At 50.4% G+C, this 14,851-nt stretch overlaps 1 protein-coding gene across 4 annotated transcripts in view; it reads left to right on the top strand.

Annotated features, from left to right (window-relative positions):
• Positions 1-14,763, top strand: part of Ldd (lipid droplet defective) — a 34,574-nt gene extending 19,811 nt beyond the window's left edge. For 2 of the 4 annotated variants that reach the window (XM_076820701.1, XM_076820700.1), the window contains 15 exons: positions 80-269; positions 521-718; positions 1,252-1,767; positions 1,874-2,049; positions 2,119-2,386; positions 2,462-2,561; positions 2,641-2,783; positions 2,844-3,044; positions 3,706-3,886; positions 3,966-4,078; positions 4,145-4,970; positions 5,248-5,396; positions 5,478-5,660; positions 7,047-7,290; positions 13,158-13,472. In XM_076820701.1, coding sequence (XP_076676816.1) covers positions 80-269; positions 521-718; positions 1,252-1,767; positions 1,874-2,049; positions 2,119-2,386; positions 2,462-2,561; positions 2,641-2,783; positions 2,844-3,044; positions 3,706-3,886; positions 3,966-4,078; positions 4,145-4,970; positions 5,248-5,396; positions 5,478-5,660; positions 7,047-7,290; positions 13,158-13,280 — 3,611 coding nt within the window. In that variant the 3' untranslated portion in view covers positions 13,281-13,472. Of the gene's footprint in view, positions 1-79; positions 270-520; positions 719-1,251; positions 1,768-1,873; positions 2,050-2,118; positions 2,387-2,461; positions 2,562-2,640; positions 2,784-2,843; positions 3,045-3,705; positions 3,887-3,965; positions 4,079-4,144; positions 4,971-5,247; positions 5,397-5,477; positions 5,661-7,046; positions 7,291-13,157; positions 13,473-14,166 lie in introns of those variants that run through there. The other 2 variants (XR_013086467.1, XM_076820702.1) reach the window with 2 other exon arrangements.
• Positions 14,764-14,851: the final 88 nt, after the last annotated feature.

Here is a 14,851-nt window from a genome sequence, read left to right as displayed (position 1 = left end):
TTCGAAATCACTTCTTCCTTGAGTTATTTCGATTCCTAGTCAAAGACAGGAGTGTTTTTCTTGCGACGTCGAAATACAGACGAGGAGAGCGATATCAGCAGTTTAACGGTGAACGAGAAGCAAACGGGGGTGAGATTCGAGGGCGTGAAGAAGATCTACAGCACCGACCAGGGCGACGTCGTGGCAGTAGACGACTTCACTTTGAAACTCTGCGAGGGGGAAGTGACTAGCCTCCTGGGACGGAACGGGGCCGGGAAAACCACCATCATGTGCGTATATATTTAAGCCCTGTCGTTATATTTTTAATGGAGAAGCTTGGCGCGCGTGGCCCCCGTCAAGACAGCCGCGCGCGGGGGAATTATTCAGGGAGAAATGAATATCAACGCGTTAAAATTCCAAGCTCGGACGGCTGGTGTAACTTATTCCCTTTAACGCTGCCAGAGAGGTTGCAGGATTTCCGGCCGCCAGCGCGCCGGGTCCGGATTCATTCTCGTCTTTCGAGTGTGTACTTTCGTTTCAGCAAGATGCTGACGGGGATGCTGGCGCCGACCACCGGTGAGATTTGTTTGAACGGCGAAGAGGACTGCAAACCCGACATAGGGGTCTGCCCTCAGGATAACGTGCTCATCGGTACTTTGACGCCCAGGGAGCACATGATCTTTTACGCGAAGCTGAAACGGCCCAAGGAGGGCGTTCACATGCAACGAAACGTGAACGAGTGAGTCAATCGATGAATCAATCTCCATCGTTGGCGTCTATCGTTTAACGTTCAATTTAACCCTGCCTCGCGATCTGGGGAACTTATCCATCTCGATGGACATTCTGGCCAAGTTATACAGAATCCCACCAACCCTCGAAATGATTAAAAATTAGTTAAACGCAGTATGGGTCCCGGAATCTTGTGATCTTTATTTTGCAAACCATTACCAACCCATGGAACACCCCTTGCATTATAGAATTGTTAAAACTACCAAGCGAGAGTTCCAGTTTAGGTTGAAAGGACAGAAAGTATAGAAAATTTAAAGTAACTTTAATTATACTACTCGCTATTAAATGATCCATTAAAAAGCATTGTAAATAACAAGAAGAAGTAAAATACACCGAAGAGAAATAAAGCTACTTTTTTCTAATAATTAAAATCTTCGAAATAGATCTACTCAATTCCAGAGCATTGAGGATTCGTAGCTTTTTGCATAGCTAACTTAACATCCATTTGTCCATGGATGCGTCACGAGAATTTCCTTTCCACAGGATGTTAACGTCCCTGGAACTGGGCAGGCAGGAGCACGAACCAGTCTACCGTTTATCAGGCGGTACAAAGAGGAGGCTCTGCGTGGCTCTAGCATTCCTAGGTTCCCCGAAGTTGGTGATCCTGGACGAGCCAGGTGCGGGGGTGGATCCTGCAGCGCGTCGCAGGATCTGGCGACTGATCGACCAGCACAGAATCGGCAGGACCGTCATCCTGTCGACGCATCACCTGGACGAGGCAGACATGTTGAGCGACACGGTGGTCGTGATGCACAAGGGTAAGATTCTCTGTACAGGATCGCCGTTGTCCTTGAAGATGATGCACGGTCGTGGATACAGGCTGCGCGTGTCGTTCCCCAACGATCACGACGCGACCGTCGATTCGATCGACAGGAAGAAGCTGGAGACTCTGAAGACCGTGATAGAAGACGTGGTACCCAACGCGGTGGCCAATGAAATTTCTGGCACCGAGGTGGCTGTTACGCTGCCTCTCCAGGGGAAGAGCGGTCTGAACAACAAGTGAGTCTGATCCAAACGAAACTGCGACCCTGCGCCTATTTCATTTCGAAAGAAGGCGGTGGGAGATGCGTAGCGCGCTGGTGGACGAAAGCAAACTCTGTTCCAGCATCGCGCAAGCTGCGAAGGTTCTGGAGGACAGTCGCAAGATGTTGGGTTATTCCCATTTCTCTCTGGAATGCGACACCCTGGAGAGAGTCTTCCTAGACCTGTGCGCCCGTGCAGAGAGTGGGTCGTCCGTTATCAGAGCAAGCCAGGACAGTGTCGCCAGCATGGGCCACGTTGGTAGGTAGAAGGAACAAATGGAGCAATCCCTCTCGCTAACGTTCGCCCCGTTATCTTGTGGGATCGAAGGTGTAACGATGGCCGACGACGACGTCGATTTGATCGACATCGAGCCCACTCCGAAGCCCGCCGCCGTCAGGCAGGTGAAAGCACTGCTGAAGAAAAGATTATGGCACTTCAGAAAGGACTGGTTGACGTTCTTGGCTGGCCTCTTATTGCCAACGATGTTTGTGGCGGTTGCTATGGGATTCTCTTTGATAAGACCTCCGTCCCAGGACGAACCAGCGCTGCCACTCACCCCGAAACTGTACGACACTCACCCGACGTATTTCTACAGGTAGGAGGTGTCCATTTAACGATTAACTGTCTCCAAGTGTCTCTCTCTCTCAAGTTCGTTTGAATTTTTCCACAGCATCGACAGCGGCAACGACCCTTTCTTGCAACACGTGTCCCTTCAGCTTCACGATCGATTCGGGGACGATTACGCTGGCGCATGGCAAACACTGCCTAACGTACGATGATTATATCTGTCACTAATGAATCTAGGAGGCCTTAGTAAAAGTGACTGGTTAATATTGTCTGTTTAATTAGGATACCGGAACTTGCAACTGTGTGGATGGTCAGCAGATCTGTCACGGGGTGTCTCAGGCTGTCGAAGGGCTCCTGCAGGTCTTACCTGGCAGACCTACCCTCGATTGGATCGTATCGACCCACCAGGAGTATATAGAGAAAAGGTATCCGTAGTAGAGGAGCGAGTTTCAGGTCCATTAGGAACGCGAGTTCATTGTTTATAGATACGGTGGCTGGTCGTTGTCACACGACAAGAATGAACCACTGTTCGTTGTCTGGTACAACAACAAGGGCCACCACGCATTGCCGTCCTACTTGAGCGCTCTGAACGAGGCGATTCTACGAGCATCCGGAGTTCAAGGCCATTTAACCACCCTTAATCATCCCCTGAAGCTATCCAGCGACCAGCTGAATCGGACGACCCTGTAAGTCTCCATATATGCGCTTTTCATTTCAGCAACGCTACCTTCGCGGCAAACCACCTCGGGGTACGAAACTGAAAGCCCGGCTAAATTGTTTTAAGAACAAAACACACAGCTGGGCAGCTGCATGCTTGCTGGCCGCACGGAACACTGCGAAATGCTGTGTGCTCGCTCTGAAGTACACTAATACCGTTGCCTTTAGGCTAAATGGTCCCATGGCGGTCACCTAGCTGTTCATTTTTCTTAAAGTTTGTGTAGCTATTATGCGTAATAGTGTAGCAGGCTCGAAGAAAAAAAAGCAACGAGAGCGGCTTCCGCGCGTGGCGCTGTGCTTTTGATAAACGTGATCCAATTAACCCAGCCAGATATTAACGTTCCGATCTTGCCGCGTATGTGGAATGCTCCGGAAAATATGTACAACAAAATCTGCCGCGTTGCGTTTACTTTTAATTAACTCCGCCCTTTGCCATACGATCACGACAAACTCGGCGTTTCAATTGGATCGCCCAGATTTCATTATTCGAATCTCCTTTACCTTTTAATCCTCCCCAACACCTGCGCGCGCGCATTTCTCAGCCTGTTTTAATATCAACCGTCCACCGGAACGGAAGAACAGGGTGTCCGGATGAATGTGCCTTAGCGAAAGGGACTTTTCTCAATTCAGGTTGCAGCACGTGGCAGACGTTGGGGTGGCTCTGGTACTCTTAATCGCGTTCAATTTGGTCGCCGCTCAAGGATCGAAGGAATTGGTGCGGGAGAGACTGTCGGAGGAGAAGAGGATCCTGTTCCTGGCAGGAGTCCATCCTGCCACCTACTGGGCCACTGCATTAATCTGGGATTTCTTCGTGAGTGGTTCGACGGAACGGGAACGAGAACGGGAATAAAGATTCCGCGCCGATTTCAATGCTACCCGTCCATTTTCAGGTGTTTGGCCTGTCGATCGGCTTGGCTGTGATCGTCTTCGAGATATTCGGCCTCCCCGCGTACGTAGCGAGAGACAATTTGCCTGGGATCTGCCTCTTGCTCTTCCTCTTCGCGTACGTGTCCATCCTACGCCATTTCTCTAACGATCCGATCGCACTCCTTACGATACTCTGTTACAGATGGGCAGCGCTGCCCTTCTCGCACCTGGTGGAAAAGGTCTTCGACGACTCGAGCCTGTCCAACATGGTCCTGTTCTGCGTGAACACCTTCATAGGCGTGGCGTCGTTAGCCACGATCCTTGTCCTCGACATCCTAGGCACGAGCAAAGCCGCGGAAGACGCGCGGGACATTTTGCACAACCTTCTACTGATATTCCCTCAGTACGCTTTGGGCGATGCTCTGGTGCAGATATCCAGGAACGACATCACCGCTGAATTATTAGAAAAGTTCCACATGGACACCTATCTGTCGCCGCTGAGCTGGGACCTGTTGGGCCACCATTACGTTTACCTCGCCGTCGTGGGTACCGTTCTGTTCTCCTTGAACTTGGTGATCGAGTGCCGACTGCTCCCCAGCTGGAACAGGCAGAGGTGTCCGTGCGACGTCGTCGACGAGGACGACGACGTGTCGAAGGAGAGGATGAGGATCGAGGGACGCATGGCTGACGACATCCTGCAGATGGTGAAATTACGGAAGGAGTACAGAAGCGTTTACGGGACGAACGTGGCCGTTCAGAATTTGAGCATCGGCGTGCAGGCGGGCAAGTGTTTCGGGCTCCTGGGCACGAACGGGGCTGGGAAGAGCACCACCTTCAAGATGCTGACGACGGAGGTGATACCGACGGCGGGTAGGATGGTCCTGAAGGGCAAGGAGGTCGGCTCGGGCCCGCTGTGCAACGGTGAAGTGGGTTATTGCCCTCAGAGCGACGCTCTCGACGGATTCCTCACCCCGCATCAGTGTCTGACTATTCACGGGGAAGTTTCCGGGCTGTGCAACGTTCCCAAGGTGAGGCTTGATTTATGTATAGCGAAACTTCGGGAGCCCCGCAGTCCTACCCAGAGACCTTTAAGTAACTTCCCCATTCGTGCGCCGCCGAGGATTCTGTTTTTAATTATTTGCGCCGCGGCGCCTTAGGACGGCGAGCAGCTGCCCCGGCGCCGAGATTCCTCGCGTTCGTTTTTCATAAGAACTTCGGAAGTTCAGGCTGGGATCCGTGATCGACGATAGTCCAGCGTTTTTCCCGTTCGGCCGCGCGAAAGTCGTGAGAAATTGTTGCTTTCAGACGGTCGAGTCGACGCTGAAGAGGCTTGATCTGCTGAAATACGCTGACAAAAGGGTGAGCAGCCTGAGCGGGGGTAATAAAAGGAAACTGTGCGCTGCTTTGAGCGTGATGGCGCCAGTGCCGGTGGTTCTTATGGACGAGCCGACGAGGTACACCGTAAAAACCGCTTATTGAAGAGGTAGTTGAGGAAAGAGAGACGAGTCTCGCGTTTATATTCATCCCTTTTACAGCGGCATGGATCCCGCCACCAAGGACCTGGTGGCCAAGACGATTAGGCGCATGACGAAGAACCAAAGCTGCGTGATCCTGACCTCGCACAGCGTGGCGGATTGCGAGAATTTGTGCAACAGAGTCGGTATTCTTGCCAAAGCCGGCCTCAGGTGTATAGGCACGCCGCAGCATCTCAAGCACAAGTGAGCTTCTCCTTCCTTCCAGCCTCGTGAAAGATCATTCTTCCAGCATTTTTACTCGCAATCGTCCAACTCGTTTCGCGTTTCCACGCCGGGGGTGGCTATCGAAAAGTCTCCATTCGATATTAATTCCCCATTAGCAGTCGCAACAAAGGGCGATCAATTATTCCGGTCGAATATGCAACCGCTCGATACACGCGGCTTCGGATTAATTTTAGCCGGTGCATTTTAATGATGTTGTTCCAACTGATGGATTGTCCGTGTCGGTTTGATCTCTCGGAAGTTTTCCCGACAAAATCCGTAACGCGACCATTCATTCCGCGCTGCAACCCCCCCCCCCCCTCTCGGCCCCGCCGGCCGATTGATTTTTAATTCCGGCCATCATTTTCTGAACGCCGCCCTTCCCGTTTCCCTGGTTCCGTCGGATTTCGGTGCCGCGCGTGGAAATTACGCTCGGCCGTTACAACGGACGCCCGCCCCTGTTACCAGCCCTCCTCGGTCCATTGTAACCCCGCGGACGTTTGACTTCCCTTTCGGGAATAACGTACAGCGCCATAAATATTTAGCCGGCGCGCGGCGCTGCGACCCTTCGCAGTCGGAAGCAACTCGGGGAGGGTGAATGTCCTCCCTTACATCCCCCCCTGTCCCGTTTCCTCTCTGCTCTTGGCGATCGAGCACCTCAGGATTTACGGCACCTCGCGCACGTGCGCCCCCGACATCTTGCAATCCATCCGTATCCTCCCGAGGACGTTGCACCGGCAAGGAACCAGTCCACCTGTAGGTTTCCCAGTTCCTCCGCTTGTGAAATAAATGCCGGCTATTGTGAAACACTGCCTGCAATCTTCACGTGGCCAAGAACACCGTGAACAACCTTCGTTTACGGCCTGCTGTTCCGCGACATGCGTTTCGACTCCTTCGACATTTGCGCGCGAATTCTTTGCCCCTGGAGGATATTCAGTTCGTCCAGTGAATTTACTTGGTATCTTCTTTTCTCCGAAAGTGTTGTGATTTAATAACACCCTCCGTTTCGCTGTTTCCATCGGGGCCTTTGACTATCGTCAGCTCCTCCTCGCGAATAGCTATGTAAATTAGTGGAGGAGAAGCTGCCGCGCAGCCTGCCGTTTCCCACGGCATAATTTATCGACGCTGATACGCGCGGAGCAATGTAAATGACTAGAAATAGATGGTTTCGGTCGGCGAACGCTCGGAACGCGATAAACACTTGTTACGAGTCGCGGGTTTCCGCCAGCGATTTTCATTTCTGCCGGCGCCCGCTTTCTTTCTCTTTATTAAGTCTGCGCCGGTTGAAAGCGCGAATAATGCAGATTTCGTTGAAGAAACGTAGGTAGCTGAAATTCAGAGTCGTTCGTTGGTTTATCTTGCTCGCAGGTTTGGCGAAGGCTACGTGGCGTTCCTGCGATTTCGGCAGCCGGTCTCCTCGGCGGATCTGAAGAAAGCTTTGACGAAGTACCTCCCGCAGGCGGTGGTGTCGTCCAGGCAGGCGACCGCGGCTCGCCTGCTGCTGCCGAGGAGCCAAGATATGGCGTTGAGCAGCAGCTTTAATAAAGTGAAGCTGTTGGCCGAGGATCTCAAAGCCACGGACTACACGCTGACCCAAAGTTCGCTGGATCAGGTCTGTATCGTACAAGCTTCACGGCTGCCTGGTGAGCTGCAGCTTCTCGGCAAGCATCTTCCGCTATTCTCTATGTTAAATACCCCAATCCGAGCGATTTACAAACTTCGCGCGTTAACTCTGACGAATCTTGGGACCGCGCGAACTAAGTAGTGAAAGAACCCTAGTATCGTAGGCCTGTGGTAGACAGGGCACAGCTTTTCACCGATCGCCCCTAGGGAACTACGAACAACTACATACACCAGCGGACAAAAAAGTTACCACTTTTTCGATTTCTTCTATTTTTGTTATTTTTTTTTTTGGCATACATTTGGGACTGTGGTATTTTTAATTTGCATATTCTGCTGGAGAATTTAAAGCTGTATAACACCCAGATAAAGTTGAATTTATTTAACTGGCAAACAAAATTGTTACGTGACATTGAACGGGGTAACACATTTTTGGAACCGACAAAGAAGTTACCACGTTTTGTAACTTTTTAGGTTGTTCTAAGAGAAAATGGTGCCGCCGCAAAATATTAGATTCTTTTATTAATGTTCAAAAGTGGCACTTTTTGTTGGCTTTAACAGTGCGCTGTGTTGTTTAATGTTATGTGGGGTTTTTGTTAGTTGAATGAAATTCAACTGTAACTGGGTTTTACACAGCTTCTCTTTCAGAATATGTATATTAGGCACACACTGCAGTTTTGAGTTGACATTGAAAAGTAATAGAAGTACGGTGGCTCGAAAATGTGGTAACTTTTTTGTCCGCTACTGTGCGTTTCGAATCGAACGGGAATCGATGAAGCTGCGGGTCGACCGTCGCGCAATATAGGTACCATGGTCTTGTCTCCAGCAGATGATGCACTGCCAGTGCACGCTGCCTCCATCCGTTCGACCAAGGACGATCCTCGTTTACGTCCCACCTAGCCTGAGGAATATTAATGGGATCCACCGTCTTACGGCTCACACTAGCTCGCGTAGCCGCCTCTCCCCGTGGCTTCGCGGACGGATAGGATCCGTCTGCTTCTAAGCTCGCCTAAATGCTTTCTGATTCGCCCTATCGCGTCAGAGTCTGACTGCACGCCTCCGCCATGCCGCGCAAAACTGCCAGTAATTAATTACTCCGCGGGAGCGATTTAATTTACGCCGAACCGAGTAACTTTCCCGGCCTTCGTTCAATCTTCCTTACTAGCCGGGAGAATTTTACACGTCGTCGCGACGATGGCTTTTCTTAAGCTCCAATTGTTTCGAAACCACCCCCTCCGACTCGGGCGTTCCTCCCAGCGAAGCCTGGGATAGCCTCTGCTCGATAGTGGCGGACCAGGTGACGTCTAATAATTGCCTGGCATCGATAAACGTTTTGGTTCGCGGCGTGAAAGGCGTCGCTCGTCCTTGGACAGAAATTACACGTTCAATTGTCTCCTCTATTTTCCGCTGGATTACACAAGCTTGTTGAACGGCGTTCCGCGCGAAATGCAATTGGAAGTCGGGGAAACGCGTGGTCCGGAAAGAAAGGGAGGAGGAAAAAAACAAGAAATTTGCATTCCGCCCGGGTCTCATCCCTCCGCGTCGAATTCTCCCAGACAGCGTAGCTCGCGCGAAATTCCCCCGTGCAGAATCACGCGAGGCGCCGCGGATTTGCATGAGTCGGTTAATGAAGCGAGCCCAATTTAACGGTTAATTAAGGGAGTTCCACCTCGCAACTCGCTCTCTGCAGAATTACTCCTTCTTTTAGCAACGCTTGCGTATCGCGCGAAAGCGGCAATAAAACCTCCGCTTCGTTGCTGCGCGGATATCGCGAATTACTACTGACTTGGACTATGGCAGACCTTGATCCCGCGTTTAATAGAAACTCGACTAGAATGGGACTGGAATTTTTCTTTTCGTAGTCGCCTAATAAGAACTAGGGACTAGCACCGCCCTAGCCGAAGAAAGGTACACGCGGACGCTCTTTAAGAGATTTTGGAATAGTTCAGGAGCAAAGTCTTTAAGGATCCAAAGGTTGCTGGTGACTAACAAGGGGAGGACACCATGTGATAGGCATCGAATTTGACGAGCCTTGGCACGATGGATCTATGTCGAAAATAAGTAAATAGGTGTCCGAGCGTTTCAGCCAATAGGCCTTAATAATAGAGATATTTACATGTAAATTATTAAAAATTTCATAGTGGCCGTGGGAGTTTAGTGGGTAAAATCCCACACTTTAGTTTTGTGTTGAGGAACGTTTAAAGAAAGAATATAGTGAGCAGAAACATTATAAATGTTATAAAAAAAGCTCATAATAAACTGAAATTAATATAATAGTGGTTGTGTCGTTATTTTTAAGTTGTATGACAAAGTTTTATCATAGCTTTATTGCAAATCAGTTTAATTGAATAGTATTATTAAGCTTGACTTAAGACTTTAAAAGCGTGGAGTGTAAGACTTAGAACTTCTGCATTAAGTTTTAAGGCTTCCAAAACTCGAGCTTTGTACATATTCACTTCGCTGCGTACAATTTATACGACTCGAGCCTTCGAGCTTGAAGACTCGAGCTTTAAAGGCGAGAGCTCTCACGGCTACAGTGTTCGAGCCATAAAGGTTCGAGCCTTTAGAGTTTGAACCGCGACTCGAGCTCTTGAAGCTCACGGCTCGAAGCTCATTTTAACAACACTAAGTTGGGGTGCCTTTTGAAGATTTTCCCAAGTTAAAAAAAAATTCCTAAAAAAAAGAATATTTTATAAAGTTTTTTTTAACGTGGAGACATCTTCAAAAGGCACCCCGACGCCTGCAGAAGGGAATTCCTCGCGGGCGCCAGGGTAGTTGTGGGGTTTTTACCCACTATGAAATTTTTAATAATTTACATTTAAATATCTCTATTATTAAGGCCTATTGGCTGAAACGCTCGGACACCTATTTACTTATTTTCGACATAGATCCATCGTGCCAAGGCTCGTCAAAACCGATGTCCATCGCATGGTGTCCTCCCCTTGTAAGTAGCAAGAATCGATACACCATACAACCCATAGAAACGTCGCGCGTCCCTTTGCCGAGCTGTCAGTGGAACGTGACGCCTAAATAATTCATGGCTGAGCGATTACGAGCTTGGCGTCGGAATAAGTGCGAGATTCCGCGGGTTCGCGTCTGCTCAATGGAATCACGTTCGCATCGTTTGTTTGCGTCTCGCGCGGAGCGTCCCCCGTCTCCTTTAATGGAGATAAGATTCCAGGCAGCGTACCTATATACGCGCGGCTGTCACGGGATTTGTTGATCCGGTTATGTTTACCCCTACACAAAGCCCATCCCCCCATGGATTAACTCTATTTAGGAGGCTGTTCCTCCTCGGTCCCGATCTTCCTACCCCTACGGCGACCTCCCTAATATTCGCCCTTAATAACCGATCCGAAAACACCTCGAGACTTAATTAATCGTCATCGACTCGGTTCCTTTTACGTAGCCGGTGCACATTTTCGAGCTCAACGAACTCGCTCCCTTGTCGCGGGACTTAATTAACCCCCTCCAACGCCGAGGGAGGCTGCGCGAATAAAGGGAAACTTCGAATGGATCTTTCGGCCCTGCCCGCCGGTAGGTATAACGTTATCGATGGTAGGCGAGATAACGGCGTCGACGGTGGCGGGGATAATTAAAGGAAAATAGAAAGAGGAGCCGGCGCACCGCGGCCGGAGTCGATCGCGACGGGCGCAGAGTACAGAGAATGATTTAACCGCCCGGAATATTAATTAAGCGGTCAACGATACAGCCGAATAATAATTCGATATCGCGGGGAAATTGTGAAAACAGCTGAATAACCTGGAGCCTGTATTATTCTCCGATCTGCATGAACGGCACTGTTTACTCTGCGGCGAGGTAAATTGTACACTGCCAATGACGGTGCGTCGCGATTCCCATTGCGCTGCTCCTAGGACTCGCCTATCAAAGCTTCCTCCGGCCAAACCGACAAATTTTTCCATGCAATTCCAATCCCGAGAATCAGCCGGGAATAATTGCGAGGAGGAGTAAGCCTCCAGAGGCACAGGGGCGATAAATCATAGGGTCGATTCTCCGGCGTTGGCGAGATCGCGGTGAACAGATACGTAGGTTTCACGGTGGCGAAAAGCGCGAGGCCGCCTTATTCCCGCGCCGTTTCTCAATGTCTGAAGTCGAGCTGATCGAACAGGCCCCCGCGCCGGCCGAACGAGCACCTCCGACAGTGGCGCGGAATTGAAAGGGAATCGGATCCCTTTCAAGAGAAATAGACCCGAGCCCGATAGGTAGGTAAATTCGTTCCCGCAGGAAGAATCGGCGGGCGATCAAAGGCGATCGAACGGATGCAATTTAATTGCCGGGCGAAAGTAACCGTTGGACCGCGCGAAACCTACAGCCCCGTTCCGCGGACCGGGTGATAGGCGATAGTTTCCGCCGGCCGCATAATTCGGTTTACGCTCCCGAACCGCTGAGAGGGAGATTGTTGGCGCCACCGTTGCCAAAGGCGCTTACGGAGCAGCGGGATTTCTGAGCAGCCTTTAATATAATATCTTGCCGGGCAAAGTTGCCCCGAATTAAGGCCGGCGCCGTGCAACTTCCTGCACGCTGATGATTCAAATGTATCTCGGGACGTGTTCGCCAATTAAGGCCGAGTATCGCGCACGCGCGGCCCCCGAGTTTGGGCCGCGCGAGAAGTTTGCAAAGTAGACGATAATCACGGGGCTGCGTTATTGGCGAACTTGCAGCGAGTCACCGGAGGGCGCAGGGAATGGTTGTTCGGGGCTGATTAAATTCAGCGATAGACAGGTGGAGGTTCTTTGAAAGGGAAACGAAAGAAAACAGGGGAAGTCAACCAGAAATTAACAACGAAGCGGCTTCGCGAAGAGGAGTTTGCGCGGAGGGTTGAGGGAGACAGCGAGGGGTGACTGACTCACATTCAGACGAGAGAGCCTGGCCTGTGTCTGGAATGAAGATGGAATCGGATTGAGATTCAACTAATATTGACTCGGTAGTAAATTGAACTGATTCTGAATGGGGAACCGGTGTAATTTTGGTGTGCGGAGGGTAGTTTAGTCTAAGTAGTGTGGCATTGATAGGTGTGCCGGCTATACTATGAATTCCCGAAGGGAGAAAGTACCCTTTTTCCGAATGATCCAGTGATACGAGGCAAACTCAGCCGCGACGTCCTCGGAATCGCGGTTTTTGCCTCTCCGGGGTGAGTTTGTATGTAAACCGCGGCAACTCGTCTCGTCGCGAGAGTTTCGAGATTTTTATGGTTCCTCGTCAGAGGGAAAGCGTTCCTCGAGGTCCCCTATTCCATCCACTCGCTCTTCCTGCTTTATTCCCGTTCGCCCGAGGGCCGTGCCACCTCGCCGATGCAACGACCGAAAGTTTACGCATCCACCGTCGCGCGGAGGCTACCCGCGTAACTTTCGCGGGCCGCATTTGCAATAATTGCCAATTTACCCGTTACGATACATTTGACGCAGCCCGCTGGCCGGGGATCGCCGATAAATTCGCCGAAAAATTCGCGTTCCATAAACATCGCCCGATGATTCACGCGACAAAAGGGAGAATGTCGGGGCGTTCCGGCGAAATTACGCCGTTACTGTGCCCCCCCCACACACCCTTCCTCTGTATGCTCTGTTTAATACGTTACGCGATATCTGGAAATACTAGCTTGTAAAATTGCTGCGAAATTTCGAGCTGGAATTAAATCCCATCCCCTTCGCGAACCTGGCCACTCTACTCTAGTTCACAGACATCTGTTAGCTCCGAGTTGAGAAGTGGAAAATAAAAACAGGGAGGCGCACGGATTTTTCCTGCAAATGTATAACATTGCCACAGAAAAAGCGGGAAATGGAATGTGCGTGTAGGAGATGGTCGCAAAGAAGAGGTTAATGAAGAATTATAATGTTACAGGTGCTCGTTAATTTCTCGGAGGAGATGGACAACGAGATCGATGGCTCGATTTACACGGGGGGATGCAGCAACAACGTCTCGAATGCCTCCAGCAGGGACACCATACACATGGAAACGTTCTGATCGCTCTAGAGTGTTAGATCGCGTTACTCTCGGTAGATCGTTACCGACGCTCAGTTTATAATTAATTCGAGCCCCTCGCAGTTTACCGATCCACCGTTTTTTTTTTTTAACTGTGATAGCACTTCCTTTGTCCGATCGCCACGTTACGCGCGTATCACACTAGCTGCTGCGACCGTCGCTCGCGGCTGCCGCTGCGGCCGGCTGTTTCCCAATCACACGCAGGCGGCGGTTGTTGCCAGAATAGGAGCGCTGGGGCCGCAGTAGTGGAGGGGGAAACACCTACGGGAGCGGTGGTAATGTGTGCGTGACTGACGCAGGCGCAGTTCATGCGCGCATGACCACCACTCCTGTAGCTGTTTCCCTCTCCATTCTCTGCGGCCCCATCGCTCCTAACTCTGCTTGTCGCAGTCAGCAGAAGACAAATACGCTCGATTTGCTAGCCGTTTTATTTACATTCGCGATGAACATGCAAAAGAGACCGCTTGTGACGTGTTACGAAGAGAATGTGAGGAAAAGAAAATTGGCAGCTGCTTTTCTCATGATGGTCTTGGCGTTTTATCATTCTCGATGCCCTGAACGTAGTGTCTGGGTTGAACATTGGGTAGCGCGTAGGAAAAAGCAAGGTGTTCGTCACAACCTCTTTCTGCAAATCGTGACTTCGTAGCACCGAGCATTATGACAGATACTGCTGACACTTTTTTAAACCTATCTTGAATATTATTATTATTATTATTATCTTGAATATCAAATAAATACCGCGAGAAAACCCTGCGCCCTGATTTGCTGCAGCTGTCGCTGCGGCTCGGAAAATAGTCCGTCGGCTATCCTTCGCTTTGATTGGTCGAGCGCCGGCCGCAGCGGCAGTCGCGAGCGACGGCCGCAGCAGCTAGTGTGATACGCGTATAAGGCATTCGATGAGGGCTCGCTGCTGCCTGCCAGTTTAACGTACAGGTTCCCGCTGTTTTTACGAAGCGATACGATTTTATAGTTCTCGATGCACCGACGCATCGCGACTGCATATATATATATATATTTTTATAAACGTTCGACCTTACGCGGCAAATTCGATTGCGCCGCACAATTCCTTTATGGGCGATGCACCAGAGTCGTTTCTATAGATTCTCAATCGAACACGCCGGGGATGCCGAAGCCGGACGATCGTGCTCGTCGGTTTGCCTGATTAAAGGCACCTCGTATAACGGTTCATTTCGTGGCAAGATAATGTCAGCCACCGTTGCATAAAACGAAGGAATCAGGTCGGCTGTTTGAAAGTTTCCACGTAGCCAGATAACGCGTAACACTCGTCCGCGGTTGTTTCCTTCCAGCCAGTTGGCGAGCGCATCGATTAATCGTTAAGTTATCTGAGTAATTAGCTGCGAGTACATTGCGAAGGAAAATTTATCCGTATGATAGGATCGCGGTTCGAGGCGTTGCGAAGTGTACGAGTTCAGAGTTCCTTATTAAAAGCGCCTTGAAAGATTCATTGAACGAAGTTTAAACAAGAATTCCAACGGTTAATGTCGAAGGACAGCTAGATGCACTTGAGCTTATCACTCTGTGTCGTAACAGCT

The sequence above is a fragment of the Andrena cerasifolii genome, chromosome 9, assembly GCF_050908995.1.
Source record: "Andrena cerasifolii isolate SP2316 chromosome 9, iyAndCera1_principal, whole genome shotgun sequence".
Lineage (NCBI taxonomy): Eukaryota > Metazoa > Arthropoda > Insecta > Hymenoptera > Andrenidae > Andrena > Andrena cerasifolii.
The sequence above is the reverse complement of the archived record's forward strand: the minus strand, read 5'-3'. Positions and strand labels throughout refer to the sequence as shown.